This window comes from Rhinolophus hipposideros, assembly GCF_964194185.1.
Source record: "Rhinolophus hipposideros genome assembly, chromosome: 9".
Taxonomy (NCBI): domain Eukaryota; kingdom Metazoa; phylum Chordata; class Mammalia; order Chiroptera; family Rhinolophidae; genus Rhinolophus; species Rhinolophus hipposideros.
This window is the reverse complement of record NC_138055.1, coordinates 6,412,938-6,434,022: the sequence shown is the minus strand read 5'-3', so window position 1 is coordinate 6,434,022 and position 21,085 is coordinate 6,412,938. Positions and strand designations below refer to the sequence as shown.

At 48.7% G+C, this 21,085-nt stretch overlaps 1 protein-coding gene across 1 annotated transcript in view; it reads left to right on the top strand.

Moving 5' to 3' along the window:
* Positions 1 to 21,085, top strand: part of ACO2 (aconitase 2) — a 41,126-nt gene that overhangs the window by 4,938 nt on the left and 15,103 nt on the right. Inside the window, exons 2-3 of the mRNA XM_081059401.1 lie at positions 13,929 to 14,065; positions 18,316 to 18,574. Of these exons, the coding sequence (XP_080915527.1) occupies positions 13,929 to 14,065; positions 18,316 to 18,574 (396 nt within the window). The remainder of the gene's footprint in view (positions 1 to 13,928; positions 14,066 to 18,315; positions 18,575 to 21,085) is intronic.

The following is a 21,085-nucleotide window of genomic DNA, read 5'->3' as shown; positions in this document are numbered from 1 at the left end:
GTTGTTTCTGTTACTGTTGTTCACTGAGAGAGCTACAGAGCTGGTGGAAGATAAGGGCTCTGCCTATAAAAGAGCTCATATGCTGGTGAGGAAGTCACTTTATAGCTAATACACTGGGCTGAAGCACAGGGAGGGGCCGTGTGCTGGGGTGGAGACTGCTAACTCCAGACTGGACCATCCGGGAACTTGGATGTTGTGGTGGCCTGTTTAGTCAGGCCCCTGCCCCAGTCACTGAACTAGGTGTTGTTGCACAAATACTGCCTCGTTTGTCCTTCACAACCACCCTAAGGAGTCGGTATCATGAGCCTGTTTTCACAAGGATGAAACTGAGACCCCAAGATAGGTTAAATACTTGCCTGAGGTCACAGCTAGCGTGCAGCACAGCCAGATTTTGAATGCAGATTTGTTTGACTGCAGAAGGCAGGCTTTCTACCACCCAGTCAGACTTCCCCACAGTCCTCTGCGGGGGGTAGCAGTAGAAACTGGATCTCTGTAAAGTTGGCTGGATAGAGGGGACACAGTTCGGTTGGCTCCACGCCCTGTTTGTATGTATGTCTGTTTGGGGCTGTGGATGCCTCCTGCTCCAAGTACCTGCAGAGCTTGAGAGGGAGAGGCTGAGCCGGGTCAGCGTCACAGGCTGCCTCTGAGCTTGCTGAGGACCCCCTTCTAAATGCATTGGTGCAGAGCTGGGGGTTGGTGTGCAGTTCACAGCGTGCCTGGAGTCTGCCGCTGAGCCAGCAGCAAAGGAGAACTAGACAGATGAGTGACAATATCAAGTGATTCCTTAAAGGAACCCCCTACGGCCTGGGAGCCCATTAGAGGTTGTCACTTGGAGAGACACAGCTCCCTGCCTCCTTTCCAAGCGTCGGGAAGGGACTGCCTCACTTGTGTGCCTGCCAGTTGCATAGCAACCAAGCTAGCTGATGGCCTTCTGGCAGGAGAGAATTGTTTAGCTTTGGATTGTTAGGAGAGGTGCCAGGCATCACCTACCAGGGGTGGGAGAAAATTGTTAGAAGCAACAGAGGTGTGGGAAGAGGCTTCTTGTCAGCAGGGTGTTGACTGACATGCATTCCTGTGTTGTCCGCCTACCGAGACAGCCCATCTGAGGCTTCCCTGCTAGGAAGGGTTAGGCAGCTAGTTGCCAAGAGCTGTGAGGCCAAAGGCTGCCCAGGGTCATGGTCAGAGGAACCAGGTGTCTTACCCACTCGACCCGGAAGTCACCCTGCTGGTGAAATGGGCTGCCTCGTAAGGTGGTGCGTTCCCCACCCCTGGACCGGGCCTGTAGAGGTTGGATGACTCTGTTAGGCATTCGAGGGCAGAACGAGTGGATAAATGAGACCTGTCCAGTGCCATTTCAGTACTGAGATGAGCTGTCCTGGTGCGTGTGATCTGCCCCGGGGCTCCTGGTCTCTGGTGGCTGGGAAGGGAGTAGCGGGCAGAGCGGGAAACAGCCCGTCGTTCTCCGGGACACAGGTGGGCAGTGTGTCAGTGGCAGCATGTCATTCTCCCGGGAGAGCTGAGTAATAGCAGCTCACATTGAGTGAAGGCCTGCTAGGAACCCAGCTCTTGAGCTTTGTACTTGGCATATCTTTTTTCCTTGAAGAAGGCAATATATTCATAAAAGCTCTCTTTCCTTCTCTCCATTACAGCCCACGGAGACAACCACTTATAGGAATTTTGTATTTATCATTCTAGACTTTGTTCTCTGCATTTCCAAGTAATACATTCTTTCTAATCTTCACAAAATCTCTGCTCTGTTGCCCCATTTTACAGAAGAGGAAACTAAGGCTCTGAGAGGGGACGAATCTTATTTCTGGTCCCATAGCTAGGGGAGCTGCGATTCTAAGCCAGTGCCATCCAGCTTTAGAGTAGATGCCCTTTCTGTGACTTGGCACTGGGTTTGGAGTGTTTTTGCAATGGCACTCGACAGGTCAGAATGGGGCTGGTGACTACTCTTTATTGCTGAAGCAGCTGCCTCCAGAGACCGGGCCTCCTTTAGAAGCCCAGCTTGTTTGGGCAGCTCACTTGCCCGCTGGTGCCCACCGACACGTGGTTCCCTGGGGCAGCACTGGTGTATGCCATGCTTCACGGATGGACAGAAGGTCAGACTGGCCCAGCCAGGCTGGCCTTCAGCCTGAGATGGTGTCAGTCCCTCTGGTTTGGACTGTTCTCTGGGTACAAGTGGTCCCACGGGAAGGCATTCATGTTTGGGAAGAAAGAGCAGCATGTCTGACCTTGGCCAGGTGGGAGGCCAGAGTTGGAGAGGGTGTCCATGGGACATGCTGCGGGGTGGACCCCTTTCACATATGTTTTGGCCCTGAACAGGCACTGGTGGCTCAGCACAGCCTCTGCCAGGGACACTCACAACTTGAACTTGAAAGCATGATGAGGAGACTTGTATTCAGGTCATGGCTCTGCCTACATCAATTCCATCACCAAGTATTTCATGACCAACTGCTGTGTGTCAGCCTGTCCTGAGCTCTGAGTATGCAGTGGTAACCAGCATAGATAAGTTTTCTGTCCTCATGGAGCTGACATGTTAGTGGGATTGACTTTCTCATCTGTCTAAGTCTCCATTTTCTAATCTAAACAAGGAACACAGTGACCTGTAAAAACCCCACTTGGCACAGTTGTTGGGAGGACAGACCGTAACCTTTGTGATCTTGCCTGGCAGTTTTGTTTGTTTTTCCCCTTTTTCCGCCTCCCCCCCCACTCCGGTTCAAGCCGTTGTTTCTCAGTCTAGTTGTGTAGGACACAGCTCCCTGGCCCGTGCTGGTGTTAGGAGCTCCCAACCGCTTGAGCCACCCGGCCGGCCCAGTTTCGTTTCTTTTTCACTTTTCATTGATTTCATTTCTGGCCTGGCTGCCCGGTGGGGTCCGCTTTGGCTTTATTCCTTCCTTTAGAGTGTGTCCTGTGTCAGCAGAGCCTTCCGTTCTCCTTGGGAGCCCTGGAGATTTGTATCCCATCCAGCAAGGAAGGGGGCACTACCAGACCACAGACCAGACTCTGCCAGGGCCACTCGGGTTCGGCCCCATGGAGGACTGAGCCCACCTGAGGCTGCTGGGCCCGAGCACAGGTTGGGAGACACTGTCTACAGCATAGTGAGAAGGACCTGGGCTCGGCAGACTCCCAGCTCAGTGACCTTGGCCTGGCCACTTCCTGTCTCTGAGGTAGTTAGGGAGGCTGACCTCTGTACAGCAAGGTTTACCACAGTCGCTGGCACAGAGCAATGTGGCAGTTAACTGCTGTTGACTCCCAAACAGGTCTGAGGGCATCTGGCTACTGAACACCCTGATGGGAGAGTCCCACCCAAGTGTAAAATTAGGGAGCTGTTTTACAGCAGAGAAAACGCCATAGGGATGCTCAGAATGGAGAAGACACGATTAGAGTTTGCAGCAATTTGAAGGGCTCAGGTGGAAGAGGGGCTGACTTCATTTGCTTTGGTTCCGAAGGGCAGGGCTAGGAAGTGAGGCCTGTCCTTTAATCCTCACTGCAGCCTGCGAAGGTGGTAACCCCGCTTACAGATGAGAAAAGCAATGTTCGGAGGGGTTAAATAAAACCACACAAGGTTACACAGCTTGTCGGGGGCAGAGCTGGGATTGGAGCCCAGGTCTGCAACACTAGAATCTGGCTGGCGTGTTTCAGTTCAGTGTACGTAAGAAGCATTTGTTATTGTAAAATATTAATATTAGAGCCATCCAGTCGTGGAATAGGCTTCCTGGAAGAAAATGAGCGTCTTGGCCTCGTCATGTTGAGTCAGGGACTTGGGGAGGTTTTGTGCCTTGAGGCTGCCCTAGTCCCCTTTGTTCCTGACAAAATGGAGGGGGAGGCAGTAGTGAAATCCTCTCTTCTAGATAAGGGCCTGGTATTTATTTACCCCGGGGAATTTCACAAGGCCTGAGACTTGGACTCCAAGTATGGGAAAAAGTTCTACGTTTCCTAGTTGTGCTGACAGCTGGTTTGGATGGCCTTACGGGTGAACTCAGGAATGTCTCTGGGCGCTCAGATCAGGTGAACTGAGCACGGAGTTTTACTTTCGGACTTAGGAAACAAAAACAAAGCCCCGGTAAGTTATTTTTCTAAATGTACCCAAGCCATCATTCTTTTATAAATAATACTGATCTGGACTTCTCATACCCCAACCACAGTGGTCAGCATACTATAAGACTCGGTAATATCCATTTTTACATTAAAATTCATATCTTACCCTTTGTCTTTTTTATAAAGGTGTACCTATTGTAGGAAACTCGGGAAATGCAGAAGTATAAAGAATGCCATAAAAATTGCCTGTAATTATTTGTCATATCCCACCACCACCCAGAGGTAACTGCTGTTGACATTTTGCTAAATTTCCTTCCAATGTGTTTAAAATTTTCCAATCCAAACAAAAAACATGTGCAATAGTACATGCATTTATAATCATACAAGTAGCGATGAGAACATCCTTCCAAATATCTGCACACTACTGACAGCTAAGGTCCTTTTCTACCAGACCTTGACCAAAATACAGAATGTTAAAACACTGAATTGTGCATTTTATCTGCAATGAATGAATCTTGGGGATTTTTCCTAAAGTGTTGTACAGTATTCCACAGAATGGATAAAATGTAACTTTTTAAAAAAATAAATGGACGTTTAAACTGTTTATAATTTTTAAAATACTTCACGGTACAGTTGCTACCGGACAGTGAATCCTTCTCGGCGCAATGTCCAGGTTCTTGGCGTCTCGAGCAAAGAATTGAAGGAGACACAGACATAAAGTGGTGAAAGAGCAGTTTATTAGAAGAGATAGTACACTTCAAAGAAATAGAAGTGGACCCGAGCAGTAGACAATGGCTCGAGGGCCCCGACTAATGAGACCTGGGTGGTTTTTATCTTTTTCTCTCAAACAGACTGTTCCTTTCAGAACCACCCGATTGACACCTGTGATTGACAAGAGGCTGTTACCTCATCTTTTTTAATCTGCGCAGGTGGGAGTGGCCAGTTTGATCTAGTTGGGTATCTTGTACTCATTTGTTTACAATGGAAAGGGGAAGTTTGGACCAAGAGGGTAGGTCTTCTGAGTGGTAATGTAGGGAGACCCGACACCTATCTTTAGATGCCTGCCTTGTTTTGTCCTGGAGAGACGTGATCCCCATAAATTGTCTGTGGGAAGTTGAGGGACAGGAGGTCTGTTCTGTATCTGCTTCTTGTTGGACGGGGCCTTACAGCTGCCCCTACCTATTGGGGGATTCACGGAACTCTTGCCCTGTCTGATCTCAGATGAGAGGAAGGAGTCTCAAGATTCGCCTGGAAGACCATGTTGGCTTCTTTGGTTGCGACTGGCAATCTTGCTGGGATATCCTCTGTGTCCTCAAGGCCCCTGAATGAGGAAAAATAGATTTCAATTAATAAATCGGTTAGCTCTGTAGAGCCTGTGGCCATTCAATCAGTCATTTAGGTGGTATCAATTGTGTTTTACGTATTTTCTAAATTTTCACCATGCCCTACTTTTTAAAATGGGAGGGGAAAAAAACAGTAAATGCTATTTTCAGAAAACCTGTTTATAGCAATTAACATAATAATTGCTCTTCTTTGGGACCCATTCATGTCATTTCATACCATACATAATACTGTAGGTATTACTCCCTTTTTCCAAATGAAACTATTCGGAGGGGAAGCCTGTTTGAGGTCATATAACAAGTAAATGGTAGATCTAAGTTCTTCCCACTGTGCCGTGTTGCCTCTTGTAAACCACAGGTTATAATTCAAGTTTGGGGATGGGGAAGGACACCTCCCCCGCCCTGCTGGGTTTCCAGCCTGACCTTCCACCATTTCCTGCTTTGTATTTTACCTGCTACCGTTTGGGTGATTCGTAGCTCCTGTCCACGTCACGTGATGCTTCTGTCTTTTTACATACTGCCTGCCCTCTCTGAGTGCCTTGCTAACTGCTATATATCCTCCGCAGCCCTGCTCAGTGAAGCCCTGTGTGGGCATTCCAAGCAGAGTTAAATGTGTTTTTTTTTTAAAGATTTTATTGGGGGAGGAGAACAGGAACTTATTGGGGAACAGTGTGTACTACCAGGACTTTTTTTCCAAGTCAAGTTGTCCTTTCAGTCTTAGTTGTGGAGGGCGCAGCTCAGCTCCAGGTCCAGTTGCCGTTGCTAGTTGCAGGGGGCGCAGCCCACCATCCCTTGTGGGAGTCGAACCGGCAACCTTGTGGTTGAGAAGATGCAGAGTTAATTGTTCCCCCTGCTGCGCTCCTGCGCAGTGTGTGCTTCCTTCTTCCCACAGGTCACAATGGGTTGCAATTACTGCTGATCTTGGCCAGACTAAGGTATATTCGTGTAGGGACTCTTGTGCTCTTTTGGTATCTGTGTCCTATTGTTTGGCACAGAATAGGCACTCAAGTGTCAAAATACAAATGTGCTTGTAGGAAAGAAGTTCCGTGGTAAGTCACCATCAACCTATACATTTGTGCCTCCCGAATTATCTACATAGCAGCCACAGTGATTTTTTTTAATGCAAATCTGATCTTGTCATGATCCCACTTCAGTGGCCTCCCATTGCTTCTGGGATCAAGCGAAACATTTAACATGTCCTACTGGAAAGTTCACACACACAAAACCAGGTCAAAGCCTGGCTGATTGGACCGGAAAAGGTACAAACCACTTTCATATTCAGACAGTTCATTACTTACACATACAGTGAGAAGACGAATAGGCCAAAGGTGCCAGCTTCCTGGGTCCTAGTCCCACACACTGAAGAGGACACCAAAACAAAAGGAGCTGAAAACCGCACTGCAGGTGTGGCTGCCCTGTTGCAGCTACGTGGGCTTATTTTCTGCGGCTCTCGTCTGAAGGGTCCAGGGCTGAAGGCTCCATACCTCATCAGATCCCGGGAGGCGAGGAAACACTCTCATGACGGGAAAGAGAAAGAGGCAAGGGGGAGACGGCCTCTTCGCTCCTCAGAGGCCTCTCCTCTGGTGTTCTATCAAGACTCGGGGTGCTTTATCCTGCACCTACAAGCTCCCTCATAACCTGGCTCCGTTTTACCTCTTAGCCTTCTTTTTTTTATTTTTTTTTGCCATTTTCACTGCACTTTGCTCACGCCAAGCTGGCTTTCTCTTTCTTTTTTCAATTATAAGTGCTTTCCTGCCCCGGGGCCTTTGCACATGCCCTTCTCCCTGCCTGCCAGGTTCCCTGGATGCCTTCCCCTCAGCCCCATTTGCTATGCCTGGCTAATTCAGTAATGTTTCACTTCTCAGATTAAATATCACTTTCTTGGAGAAGCCCTTTCCTCAGTCCAGATTAGCTTCTCCAGTTTTATACTGTCATAGCTGCTTAACCTAGCTTTCGTAGCCCTTCTCTTACATTGTCCCAAGTGATTACTTGATATCTGTCTTCTCTACCAAACTAAGCTCAGCAAGGGCAGGGACTGTCCTGCTTATTAATTCAGGCACCACAGCACAAAGTCTATTTGTTTAATGAACCAGCAACACTTTCGTTTAAATTAGGGAGGTAACGTGGTAGAAACGGCATTGACTTGAGAATCGAGTGGCTTGAGTTCTGCTCCAAACTGCTATTAACTAGGTCTGTGACCTTGGGCATTCACTTCTCCATCTGGCAAATGAAGACCATGGATTTGGCGATCTGGGGTCACCTTGGGCTCTGATGATCTATGACTAAGTGAACCATGTAATGAGCAAAGTTCTGCCTACTTCCCATCTCCACTTGGGTGTCAGGTCGGCAAATGTTCATAACCAAACTGGTCTCTCACCCCCAAGCCTGCAGTTCTACTGCCTTCCCCATTTCAGTTTATAGCAACTTCATTCTTCCAGTTCCTCAAGCCCAGAACCTCAGTGATATTCTTGATTCTTCTCTCCTGTCCCTTGGCTAATTTGTCAGCAAATCCCGTTGTTACTGCCTTCACTATAGATCCAGACTGCAAGCCCTTCTTGCCGTCGGCACCGCTGTGACTGGTCCAAGTCAACTTTGTCTTTCACTGAGTTGTGGCGTGGCCTCCTGCCTGGTCTCCTCTGTGTTCAGCAGCCAGAGTGATACTTGTAAATAAGTCCGATCACGTGATCCCCGTTCAGACTTCTCCATTAGCTTTTCACTTCATTCAGAAGGAAGTCCAGAATCTTGACCATGTTCTGTGAGGTTCTGTACCGTCTGATTCTCTGCTCCCCGTTCGTCTTCTCTCTCCCGCACTCCCCCTTGTTTATTCTGCTCTGGCCACACTGGCTTCCTTGCTGTTCTCTTTTCCCTCCCCCATATATTTTAAGTTTACCATTTTAATCATTTTGAAGTACACAGTTCAGAGCATCAAGTACATTCATGTTGTGCCGTCCCCACCATCCATCTCCAGGACTTTCTCATCTTCCCAAACTGAAACTCTGTCCCCATTAGACACTAGCTCCCCATTTCCCCAGGCTTGCACCTTTTGTCAGGTCATTCATTGTTCAGTGTCACCCTCTCATTGAAACCTTTCCCAACTATCCTGTTTTCCATTGTAGCTCCCCCATCCCCTGGCTCCCTTTCCCATCACTCCTGCTTCATTATCTCTCATGACACTTACCAACATCTGACTGAGGTTTTACTTGTTTCTCTGTCTCCACTTATCTGTCTCCCCATCAGTTCCCCTTTAACCTTCCAGAATGTCAGTCCCAAGAGGGTAGGGAGTATTGGGTCATTTTGTTCATTGCTATATCCACAGTACCTAGAACAGTGCCTAGCACCCATAGTCCCTTAGTAACTATTGGACGGATGGACAGGTGAATAAATGAATAAGGTTTGGTGGTAGGAGGGAGCTGGAAAAGAGAGAATGACAGTGAAGGTAGATATTTTCCACTAGGGTCAACCCTGCTCATTACTTCTCATATTTCTGACTGCTACTGAGATTATAAGGGTAAAATTAAAATCCTAGCTTTTTCTTCCTTCTCTTATCTTCTCCAGTGACTGCTACTAACCCCCAGACACAGTTTTGTTCTGGGAAAGTTGCATGATAGAGGGCACCAAAATGTACACACACAATTGGGGGATTGACATGGGGTTGCAGGTTTTAAATTTTTCCAAGTAGGGACACCAAAACAATAGCAAAAACAAACAAACAAAAAACCAAATCACCATCTGCTATCTCCATTGTTTCAATAGCAAAGACATAAAAACAACCATAAGCGTCTCACGGATGATTGGCTAAAGAAAATGTGGTGTATGTGTACACACACATACACAATGGAATACTACTCAGCCATAAAAAGTGAAATATTGCCATTTGCTACAACATGGATGGATCTTAAAAAAAAAAAAACATGGATGGATCTTGAGAGTAGTGTGCTAAGTGAAATAAGACAGAAAAGGACAAAAAACATGATTTCATTCATGTGGTATATAAAACAAAGTAACAAACTAACAAAACAAAAAATTCATAGATATAAACAACAGACTGGTGGTTACCAGAGGAGAAAGGGGGGATGAGGGAAGGCAAACTGGGTAAATCAGTCAAATATATGGTAACAGAAGACTTTAGGTGGTGAACATAAGGTACAATAGGGTACACAAATGGTGAATTATAATGTATACCTGAAATTTACATAATGTTCTTAACCATGTTACCACAAGAAATATAGTTTTTTTTCAAAGGGGCCTTTTTAAGGCCAAAGGTATAAGAAGGAAAGACTCAGAACAAAGGACACGTTTTAAACTTAATAAGTTTGCCTTTTTAAAGAACTTGCTACCTTGTCCTTATTTTTCCCATTTTCCTGGTGTGCTTGGACAGGCATGCCCCAAGTGGGTGGGCTGAGGTTCTGTGCCTCTCGGTGCAGTAGACGGAATGCTGCAGAGAGCCTGGAACTAAGTTTTTTTGTTTTTCTTTTATTGGGGAAGGGGTACAGGACTTTATTGGGGAACAGTGTGTTCTTCCAGGACTTTTTTCCAAGTCAAATTGTTGTCCTTTCAATCTTAGTTGGGGAGGGTGCTGTTCAGTTTCAAGTTGTTGTCCTTTCAGGGAGTCAAACCGGCAACCTGTGGTTGAGAGGACGCGCTCCAACCAACTGAGCCATCGGGGAGCTCAGCAGCAGCTCAGCTCAAGGTGCCCTGTTCAATCTTAGTAGCAGGGGGCGGAGCCCACCATCCCTTGTGGGACTTTAGGAATTGAACTGGCAACCTTGTGGTTGAGAGCCCACTGGCCCATGTGGGAATTGAACCAGCAGCCTTCGGAGTTAGGATCACGGAGCTCTAACCGCCACAGGGCCCGCCCCTGAGTTGTTTTTTTTTTTTAATTGATGTATCACATTGTATTAGTTTCAGGTATAGAACATAATGATTCAGAATTTGACCATATTGCAAAATGATCACCATAATTAAGTTCAGCATCCGTCATCATACATAGTTACATAACTGATTTTTTGAAATTGGAAGCTCTCTAAGGTAGTGTTTTTAAAACTGTGCTGCAGACATCTTTACCAGTCTCAACACTCATTTGTGAGTATTTTTATAAGATCGCTTTCTGGAAGAGGGAAAGCTGTTAAAAGGCACAGTCCTCCCTTGTCCGCAGGGGGCACAGCCCAGACCCCCAGGGGATGCCTGAAACCTCAGACAGTATGGAACCGTTTATATATTATGTTTTTTCCTGTACATACATACCTATGATAAAGTTTAAGTTATAAATTAGGCACAGCAGAAGATTAATAATAAGTGATAAAATAAAACAGCTATCACAAGATATTGAAATAAGAGTCACGTATAAAATAAGATTCACTTGAACACAGGCACAGCAAAGCAGGTTATCGATCCGATAACCAAGATGGCTAAGTGACTAAGGGCAGGGGACATACACAGTATAGAGAGGCTGGACACAGGGATGGAGCCAGGGCAGGACGGAGCTGATGACGCGAGATTTCATCACGCAACTCAGAGGCGTGCCATTTAAAACTTAGGATTTGTTTATTTCTGGAATTTCCCGTTTTATATTTTCAGACCTGGGGTGGCCACCAGTAATTGAAACTGTGGACAGTGAAATTGCGGCCAAGAGGGGACTACTTTCCAAATATCTTACATTTTAATAGGTAGTGCCTACCGTGTTTCCCTAAAAATAAGACCTAGCCGGACCATCAGCTCTAATGCGCGTTTTGGAACAAAAATTAATGTAAACCCGGTTTTATTTTACTATAACATAAGACCGGGTCTTAGGTAATTTTTGCTCTAAAAGACGCATTAGAGCTGATGGTCTGGCTAAGTCTTATTTTCGGGGCAACACGGTAGTTGTCATTCAAAAATGTTGACCCTGTTTACACTCTAACCAAAAGCATCTGAAACTGGTAAATTATTGATTTGTCTTGTGAATAGTTTGCTCTCGCAAGGTTAACCGAACCTGATCTGTGTTTAACCCCTCAATAAGAAAGAGCTGGTTGATAAAATACCGTGTTTCCCTGAAAATAAGACCTAGTCAGACCATCAGCTCTAATGCGTGTTTTGGAGCAAAAATTAATATAAGACCCCGTCTTATATTACATTGTGTTATATAAAGCCCAGTCTTATATTACAGTAAAATAAGACCGGGTCTTATATTAAGTTTTGCTCCAAAAGACGCATGGGAGCTGATTGTCCGGATGGGTCTTACTTTCGGGGGCACACGGTAGAAGAAACGTCATGGGTTTGACTCACTGAGAGTTCTGTAGCACGTCCTGTGTGTCAGACCTGGTATTCAGGCGGGGGATTTCATTACAAGTAAACACAGTTCCTCCGCTAGTGGAATCTTACAAACTACTGGAGATAGCTCCCACACACGAATGTCACGAAGTAGTAAGTGGGAACACATACTAGGCTCTGATTGGGCTGGGAGTTCTACAATAATTCTTTGAGGCTTTCGGTCATGATGGCGGAGCAGGTGGGGACTAGATTTATTGGGGTGACCACTTCATAAGTTATCCAAATGTCTAATTACTGTGTTGTACACCTGAAACTAATATAATATTGCATGGCAACTGTAATTGAAAAATAAAAAAGAATGTTAAAAAAATGATTATCTGAGAAAGTGAAGTTCTTTGGAACTTGAAGGATCACCGGGAGTTACCTAAACTAATGGCAGATTCGGAAGGGGGTGGGCCATTAATTTACAAAAAGAAAGTAATAGATCTGCATAAAGACATTGGAAAGGTGTAGAAGATACATTGATACTTGATGAACGCCCTTTGCAGGACAGCTCTCTCGTTTCTCATTTGTGTGAAAAACAGGGTGTGCTAATAAACGCACAGGGATAAGACTAGAAAGTGTGTCGCCGGGCCCTTGGTGTCGTCTCCTCCTTAGAACAGCGCTGTGTGGAAAGGAGCCTTTAGTGAGGTGACTTGCCCCGCATGACCCCAGTAGTCAGTGACGTGCCAGACTTAAGCCCAGGCCCCCCCCGGAGTCACGGCGGGTTGTAGCAGCAGCTGCAGTGTCCCACGTTCTTCCTGGGCACAGGCTGTTGGACGTCCTGTGATGTGTCCCCCTGGTGGATTCTTCACCCCTGCCCACTGAAGCACAAAGGGAGGGCAAGTGGGGCTGAAGTCTGCATTGGGGGCTCCCTCCTTTGTGGTGAGTAGGTGGGTGGTGGTTGGTGGTTCCGTTTCTGATGGGGTCTGCTCTCGCCCTGGGTGACCTGAATAGGCAGTGGCAACTGTGCACTTGTATTGGTTCAGATGCTGAGGTTGGCAGGATTTGGATTTAAATGTCCAGGTGACACAAAGAAGGGAGTCTGTTGGCAGTGACTTGAGCTGTGCCTTGTCCTGCCCAAGGGTATGACCCCTGAAACAGGGAACACCACCTAGAAGGGAAGCCGCTGTTCCTTTCCCTCTGGCATTTCTTTGGGTTCATTTATTCTTCTCTGGTCACAATGTACCCTGTGAAGGTTGTCATCCACAGTTTAAAATTAACAAACACAGGCCCTGTCATAACAATCATTTATCTGTTCCTGCATAACAGATGGTTGCCCTCAAACTCAGAGGCTTAAAACAACAATAAACATTTCTGGCTCAGTTTCTGTGGTTCAGGAATTAGGGAGCGGTTTGGCTGGGTGGTTCGCTCAAGAAATTGCCGTCCAGATGTCAGCCAGGCAGCGGTTGGCTGAATGCTGGGGTTGGGCCACTCGCTTGTAAGATGGCTTGCTCGCATGCAGGGCAAGGCGGTACTGGTTATTGGCAAGAGGCCGCTGTTCCTCTCCAGGTGGGCCTCTTCCTGGACTGCTTCCATGTCTTACCATGGTGACCGTCTTCCCCCAGAGCGGTCAAAGAAAAAGAGAGCTAGGCAGATGCTATCTTTTTTGTGACTTAGCCTCGGAGGTCACACAGGCTCGCCTGTGCCACTTTCTATCCATCAGAAGTAAGTCTGCTGCAGGTTCAAGGGGAGGAGACTTAGGCACCACCTGTGAAAGGGATGAGAAGCATCCCCTTGAAGGAAGGTTTCCCCTCCTTCATTCTTCCATCTATTCAACAGTTATTTGTCAAATCTCTAATATGTGCCAGGTAGTCTAGATACAGAGATAAGACAAAGCTTGAGCCAAACCCTCAAGGAACTTACAATGCAGGTAGAAAAGCAGCTCCAACTTAAACAGCTTAATGAGAACTTTCATGTACGTCCTCATTGAACCTTCCTAGTAACCGTGTGATCAGTAGAGCTGCTTATAGCCCATTCCCCATCTCTGGGGCTCAAATGATGGGGGGTTTTCTTGAGCTGAAAGAACTTGACTTTGATCCCAGTAAGTCTGACTACAAATCTCTGGCCCTTTCTGCTACCACAGGCTGTGTTCCTGTGTCTGCTATGTCATTTGTATGCCTCAGATGAAGAAACTGAGGCTGCAGTCACTGCATCGCTCTTGACTCTGTAATTCCTTTTTCACCACCCTGAGCTGTCCCTCAGGGGTGGACCACACGAAGTCCTCCATTGACAGTTGCTGTTGTCTTTTTTTTGCAGAAAGCCCTGGGTGTGCGGCAGTACCATGTGGCCTCAGTCTTGTGCCAACGGGCCAAGGTGGCCATGAGCCACTTTGAGCCCAATGACTACATCCGCTACGACCTGCTAGAGAAGAACATTAACATTGTTCGCAAACGGTAAGGCTGCCGGGCGGAGCTACGGGGACGGCCCAGGGGGCCGCTTCTGCTACCTGCCGCTTTCAGGCAGCGGGGGGGTGCTTGATGAAGGCCGGCTGATGATGGTGGCAGGATCATTCAGTACAGAGGTCCCTGCTGAGGAAAGGCCTTCCAGGTTGCTGGGGGACCTTCTGCCCTCTCTGCCAGGGAAAACTCTGTTATCAAGAAGACTGGCGGCATGGGCCATAGGGAAGATCTGCGAGACGGGTGCTGTGACCTCACCCTCCTTGGCACCCTTTCCAGGACAGACTGCTGACCCTGGGCCAGCCCTCTGTGATCCACTAGGCCCCGTGGCCGAAGAAATATCTGTCTCCTCTGTAGTGTATGTAGACCCAGAGGAGAGCATATCTTTTGGGCGGGCCTTCTTTTGGTAAAATAGCAGCCATCTTTGCACTGCTGTTCTGTATGCCAGGCCTGGATGCTGGCGCCAGAGGGCTCCTGCTCCTGGAACTGCCCACCTGGTGACAGTAACCTGGCGAGTAAGTGAGAGCACATAGGAGTATACCCATTTTACAGCTAAGGGTCAGCTACAGGTGGAAAAGCAACTTGCCTAAGGCCACACAGTGAGTGGGGGGGGCCTTGACTCCATGCCCTTGTCCAGTACTCTAGCCACTATGCACACGCCTCTACGGCCACAGTTTGCCCCTTTACTGGTGTCCTCACTCCCGTTCTAAGGGTCAGGACTGTGTTAGTCTTTATCTCCAGCAGCTTCCAGCGTGCTTCAGCTAATTGTCGTGAGGACCTGTGTGTGTTTGTTAAGGGTAGCCGTACTCATAGGAGCTAGGTGTCCAAGTGGGGTGTAGTTGTTACCCCACTCCCCATTTTGCAGGTAAGAAAATCAAATGTAAGGTTAGGGAAATAGCCTGCCTCAACCTCAAGCCCGGGTCTGTCTGGCCCCAGTGCCTCCCAGTGTCAGCTCCAGCATTCTTGTGGGTTTCATCGAGGCTACTGCATGTTAGAACCAGCTGGGATGCGTTTAAAACCACCAGCACTTCCGATTCCTGGGGTGTAGGCCTTACTCCTCAAAATGTCCACGGATCTGCCACGTGGGCCTCCCTGGAGAGCTGGGCAGCGGTGCAGAACCTCAGGCCCCACATAACCCACAGAATCTGCAGTCCAACGGCCTCCCCTCATCAAAATGTGGGGAGCACTGGCCAGCTTCCCAGCTGGTTCGAATGTGTAGTCAGGGTGGCAAACCACTGTCCCTATTGATACGGGACCTTATTCCAACATTTTTTCCCCCAGGAAACATTTTATTTATTCTTGGCACTCTCAGACCGCAGCTCAGTGGGAAAATTATGGACTCTGCTTTAGTCTGCAAAACACGTCCGCCTAGCTCTTCACCATGCTCGGGAGGAGGTTAACAGAAGTTTGCTTTGAAACAACTCAACAAAGAGTATTACTCACCTTTTAGTCTTTGCTTTAAAAAAATTAACCCAAACTGGGGCGGCTGTCGCTCAGTTGGTTAGAGTGCAGTGCTCTTAACAAGGTTGCTGGTTCGATACCCACATGGGCCATTGTGAGCTGTGCCCTCCACAATTAGGTTGAGACAACTACTTGACTTGAGCTGATGGTCCTGGAAAAACATACTTAAATAAATTTTAAAAGTTAAAAACAAAACCCAAACTACCGTCTAAGTTACTGGGGATTTTGTTTGGTTTTAATTACATCAGTAAAATTAACCAAAAAATATTTCCTTTGCCTATTTATTGCAACCCTGTGTGAACCAGAAAAGTCCAATAGCTGTCAGCATTTTCCAGGTCAGGACAGATAAGGGATGTTCCATTTTCATTGTTGCCACAGAGCAGGGGTTCTCACCGGGTGGGAGAGGGCGGGTGTTGATTTTGTGCCCTGGGGAAAATGTCTGGAGACATTTTTGGTTGTCATAACTCAGGGTGGGGGGTGGTTTACTGTCACCTAGTGGGTAGAGGTTAGGGATACTACCGACCACCCTCCAGTGCAGAAAACAGCCCCACAGCAAAGACTCCCCAGCTCAAACTGTCGGTGGTGTCGTGGTTGAGAACCTTGAGATAGAGAGACAAGGCTGGAGTGAGGTGGTTCTAAAAAGACACAGTGGACTAAAACAGATTTAAGAATGTTTCAGAAGGCCAGGGCACTTGCCAGGGGACTCTCCCTCCATTCTGTGTCCATGATAGAAGGGACCCAGAGCTGTCCCTGGGTACTGGCTCTCTTTGTACTCGGTGAAGCAGAGGGACAGAGGGACATAGAGGACCCATTTTGCCATCCTCAGTTAATCCTTAAGGAAATGTGACGATGAACTGTCCTTAGGCTTTTGTCATCGTCAGGCTTTTTTTATACGACTTCCGCATTTGCTGTCAAGGTCTTTGGTTTTAAAGCCCATGTGCTATTTTTCATCTCCCCTGGGGCACAGAAAGAGGGGCTGTGCTCCGTGCAATGAGTCACTTCCAGTACACCAGCCTCAGAGATGCTGCCACAAAAGGGGGCAGGCTGTACCTCAGGCCAGCACTATTTTTATTCAGGGTTCTCATGACAGCAAAACTAGAGATTTTCCGAATCGCCAGTTACTCTGCTGTTGTCCACAGAGCCAGCACCCTAGGGAACTTTTGCTCTCCAGGGCTTAGGTAAACTTGGGAGTGAGGGGTGGAACCCAGGCCAGCAGAAGGAAGTTTCTCTGCTTCCCCAGTGGAGTCATCCTGCTGATGAGAATAATGCTAATGATGGAGCACTTACACGGGCTGGGCCCCTACGTTCCCAGGTGTTACTGAGAGAGCAGGGGCAAGTAGGCCCCCTTACTGATGCAGTTTTCTCATCTGTGTTGTGAGGATAAAATGAGTCATATACATGAAAGTGCTTAGAGCAATGCTGAGTGAAAAGGAAGGGCTGTGATCGAACCAGCGACAGCAGATCTGTTGCCTGGGGATGGGGGCGGGAGGGCGAGCACAAGGAAACTTGGGGGTGATGGATACGTTTCTTATCTTGATTGTGGGGATAATTTCACAGGTGTATACATATGTCAAGGTTTATCAAAGTGTATGCTTTCAATATGTGCGGTTTATTGCATGCCAATTATACCTCTGTAACGCTGTTTGACTGTAAGAGCTGTCTGTGATCTCGTTCCAGTCGAAGCCTTGGACTTGAGAGACAGGTTGGTGAGCTGCCTGCAAAGGGCAGTTGCTTATGTGATACACAGTGGGTTGAGTAATAGGGTCCAGACCCGGACTCAGAGCCTCCGACTCCTAGTCTGATACTTTCTTTTCTTGGCGTATGGGGTGTAAGGGGAGCTCTGCCCCTTACAAGAGGCTCAGCTGTGGCCTAAGCCAGGAGTCGGGGGAGGCAGAGTGTGAGGTCCTGCCAGGGCTGCTGGGGCAGGAAGAGGGGCGGCTGCTGTGCTGTGGACAGCAGGGTGCCTCAGGGTGGGTGAGAGTTGGCCCTCTCTGACCTCAGTCTACAGGGGCGGAGGAGGAAGCCGTTTAGTCCTGGCAGGGGCTGCCCCTCCCCAAGGTCAGACTTGGGCTGCCATTTTGGCCGTAATGAGGAAGGGAGCGGTGGGACCTGCAAGGAAATGGGGTCTGGAAAGAGGGGGACCGGTGAGAGGCTAGAGGAGGTGATGTGGGTTTCTGTTCTTGAGAGCTGGCAGCCACGTCTCATAATGGGGTGAGAGCGACGCTTTAGCAGAGTAGGGTAAGGAGGCCTCCAACATCTGAGGCGGAGGCTGTGGGTGGAGGGCGGGGCAGGTTGGGCTGATGGCACAGGGGAGACATTCATGGAAGGAGAGAAGTAGAGGGTTCAAGGTGAGACTCTCTGGCTGCAAACTGGAGCTGTTAACAGCACCCTGCTGAGCCTCCATTCCCTCTTGGTTGTTTTCTTAAGTGACAAGGCTACAATGAGAATTAAGTGGTGAGAAATACATGTCATATATGCTCATAATAGCAGTTAATATGTTGAAAAAGCAAATATCCTTAATAAAACCCCCAAAACTCTGCGACCTCTTGTGGTACTGTCATTCACTTATTTGTCAAGTAATTTTGGAGCACCTAAGTGAATGCTGGGCGCTGTGCCATGTGCTGGAGGTGCCACAGTGAGCAGGACCGATGTGTCCCCACTCTCGTGGAGTGAAGGTCCCATCTCCCTGCCCTCTGTGAGGGTTGCCATTTGCACAGAGAGGGAGTGGTTGTGGTGGGCAGGGGATTGTGCAGACGGTACCAGGCAATCCCTCTCGCTTTCCCCAGGTTGAACCGGCCTCTGACCCTGTCGGAGAAGATTGTGTATGGGCACCTGGATGACCCAGCCAACCAGGAGATTGAGCGGGGCAAGACGTACCTGCGGCTGCGGCCCGACCGCGTGGCCATGCAGGACGCCACAGCCCAGATGGCCATGCTGCAGTTCATCAGCAGTGGGTTGCCCAAGGTGGCTGTGCCATCCACCATCCACTGTGACCATCTCATCGAGGCCCAGCTCGGGGGTGAGAAGGACCTGCGTCGTGCCAAGGTGAGCTGAAGGTGGCATGGGGGGACAGTGGGTGTGACATGGGATAAGAGGCAAAGCCCTCAAACTAGGTATGGCCTCCAAATTCTAAAGGACTCTTTCTTTGGTGTGGTCTTTTTTTGTTTGTTTTTGTACTTTTCTAATTCTAAAAGTATCATTTGCTCATTGTGAAGATGTTGGAAAATATAGAGAAAGCCTAAAAACACCAAAATCATCCTTAATTTTACCACACTGCAGCTATTTATCTCTGGTACTTTTTCTGTTACGTTAGAAAAACGATGCAGACGTCAGGTCTGGTACCTGTTGCCGGGTGCTCTCTAGACGGTAGGTTAAATCTCCCTTCCTGCCAGCATCACGTGTGTGCTCGCTCACGTTCTCATCTGACCCCAGAAGACCCTGGAAGGGATGGCAATAGTTTGAATTTGAGGTGGCCAAGTCCAGCGGTCGAGTCCCACAGCGGCGTGGGGGCCAGACCCAGGTCCCGGCTCCCTCTGGAGGGCGCTCTCTTACTGACTGGCCTCCTTTGGGGGCTTTCCTCTTCTGTGAGCTTTGCTTAATGAGGTAGAAGGGGCTGTGTGCCACTCTGAATCCCCCCCACACCTCCTTAGGAAGCCAGATCCCTGCCCCTTCCCCAGGCTCTGCTCGTGGCACCTCTGTGTGTGCTCGTTCTTGGCAGCAGCAGGTCTCTCCCAGCTCTGGGCCTCCGCCCTCCCCACCCCCTGCATTGGAAGTGGGCACCCCTCATGGGGGCTGTTGGCAGGAGCTGAATGCTGGCAGGGCCTGAGCTGCTGGGCACAGCGTGGGGCATGCAATTGAAAGTGCTCCGACTCCCAGGGTCGGCCGAGCTCGGACAGCCCCAGACCCATGGGAAACGTTCGGGGCAGCTTTCCCATTCAAGCCCTGTCTGCCCACCCTGGCCCGCCTGTTCGTGCCCTGGTTGTACAGTGGCTCTTTTTCCCAGCCTGCTGGCCGGTGGTTTCCATGGCAGCAGCAGTGGTGATGGTAACATTCCAGGGCTCCTCTGGTGCCGGGAACAGGGTGTGGCCAGGAACTGGGGCCCCTTCTGTCCTTGGGGTGACTGACTGCTCACAGCAGGGCCACCGCCGTCAGGGTCTGGCCTTCCCCTAACTCTATGGATTCAGAATCTACCTTCTGGAGACGGGAGTCAACGCATCATAGGATTTCAGAGCTCTTTCCGTCATTTACCTGACAAATGTTTATCCCTGCTAGGGGCGAGGGAATTGGGTGTGAACAAGACAGATGGGCGCTGCCTTCATGGCTCTTAGAGTCTAGGAGACAGAGCTAAACAGTCACACAAATACATAGGTAATTGCCAACTTGTATATATATACCCGTTAGGAAGGGAACGCTCAGGACTCTGAGATTACTTTAAAAGCATCTAATTTAGACTTTGGTGGGGAAAGGACAGCCTCTGAGGGTGTGACATGTAAACTGAGGCCTGCGCAGATTAGTTGATGTTAACTGCAGGAAGAACATTCTAGAGAGAACAGTGTACATGAAGGCCCCAAGGCAGGAAGCAACTTGATGCATTTGTAGGATTGGAGGGGCCTGTGTGCTGGACTCTGTGTGGAGGGGAGGTGGTGTGAGGTGGGCGGGGCAGCTGCAGGGCCATGGGCAGCTCCTAGGAGTCACGGAAGGGTTTAAATAGGGGAGGGAGATGGCCAGTTCCTATGGGTGGGGCCTAGAGGGGCAGAATGACCTGTCCAGGGTCACACATTAGCCAGAGAGGGATCTAAGCTAGGTTCAGGCCGAGACCCTGCTGCACCCAGCACTCTGGGGCCACACACTGCCTCTTCTCCAATGCACACAGACACACGTACCAAACACACAACCACCTGCCTCCTGCCCTTGGTACCAGCTTTATGAGTGATTGATTTGTAAATGAAAACGCCAGTATATCAGTAATTAATCGGAAAGAGGTTTGGGACCCAAGTTCTTTGTCTGCCATTTTCTCACCTGGGATAATCAAGGGGGCCGTCAGAAGACTGTATGTTTGGTCTGGAGTTTAGGCGAAGGGGGTTGCGTGGTCTTGAGGGTGTTTTATTTGAGGACCCAGGAGAGCTGACAGTCCCTCCTCTGCCTTGGAGCATAGCTCTCCCATGCCCAGAGGCTGGCAGGTCTCATTTCCTCATTCCTCCTTTGGGACTCTGTGTTCCTATCCCTTTTGTCACTGGGGTCTCACCTGTCCAGGGCCATGCCATGGCTTCCAGATAAACTCTGGCCTCACATTAGTGTGCTGGGAAGCCTGCCCCACCCCCTGAGGAATCTGCCTTGGAATTAGACATTGTTTTGTTGAAACTTCCATTTTAGAACATGGTCCACTTAACAGTCTTTCATGTGGGCCCATCAAACATATTACCAAGAATGGAGCACCTACGACACCCACAGGCTGGTCTAGGTGTTCTGAGATGTGGTCTGGCGTCCTCCTCCCTGTAGGGAGGCGGCATTATTTTATGTTAGAATATAACACTTGGGCTTTGGGGTTGGACTGGC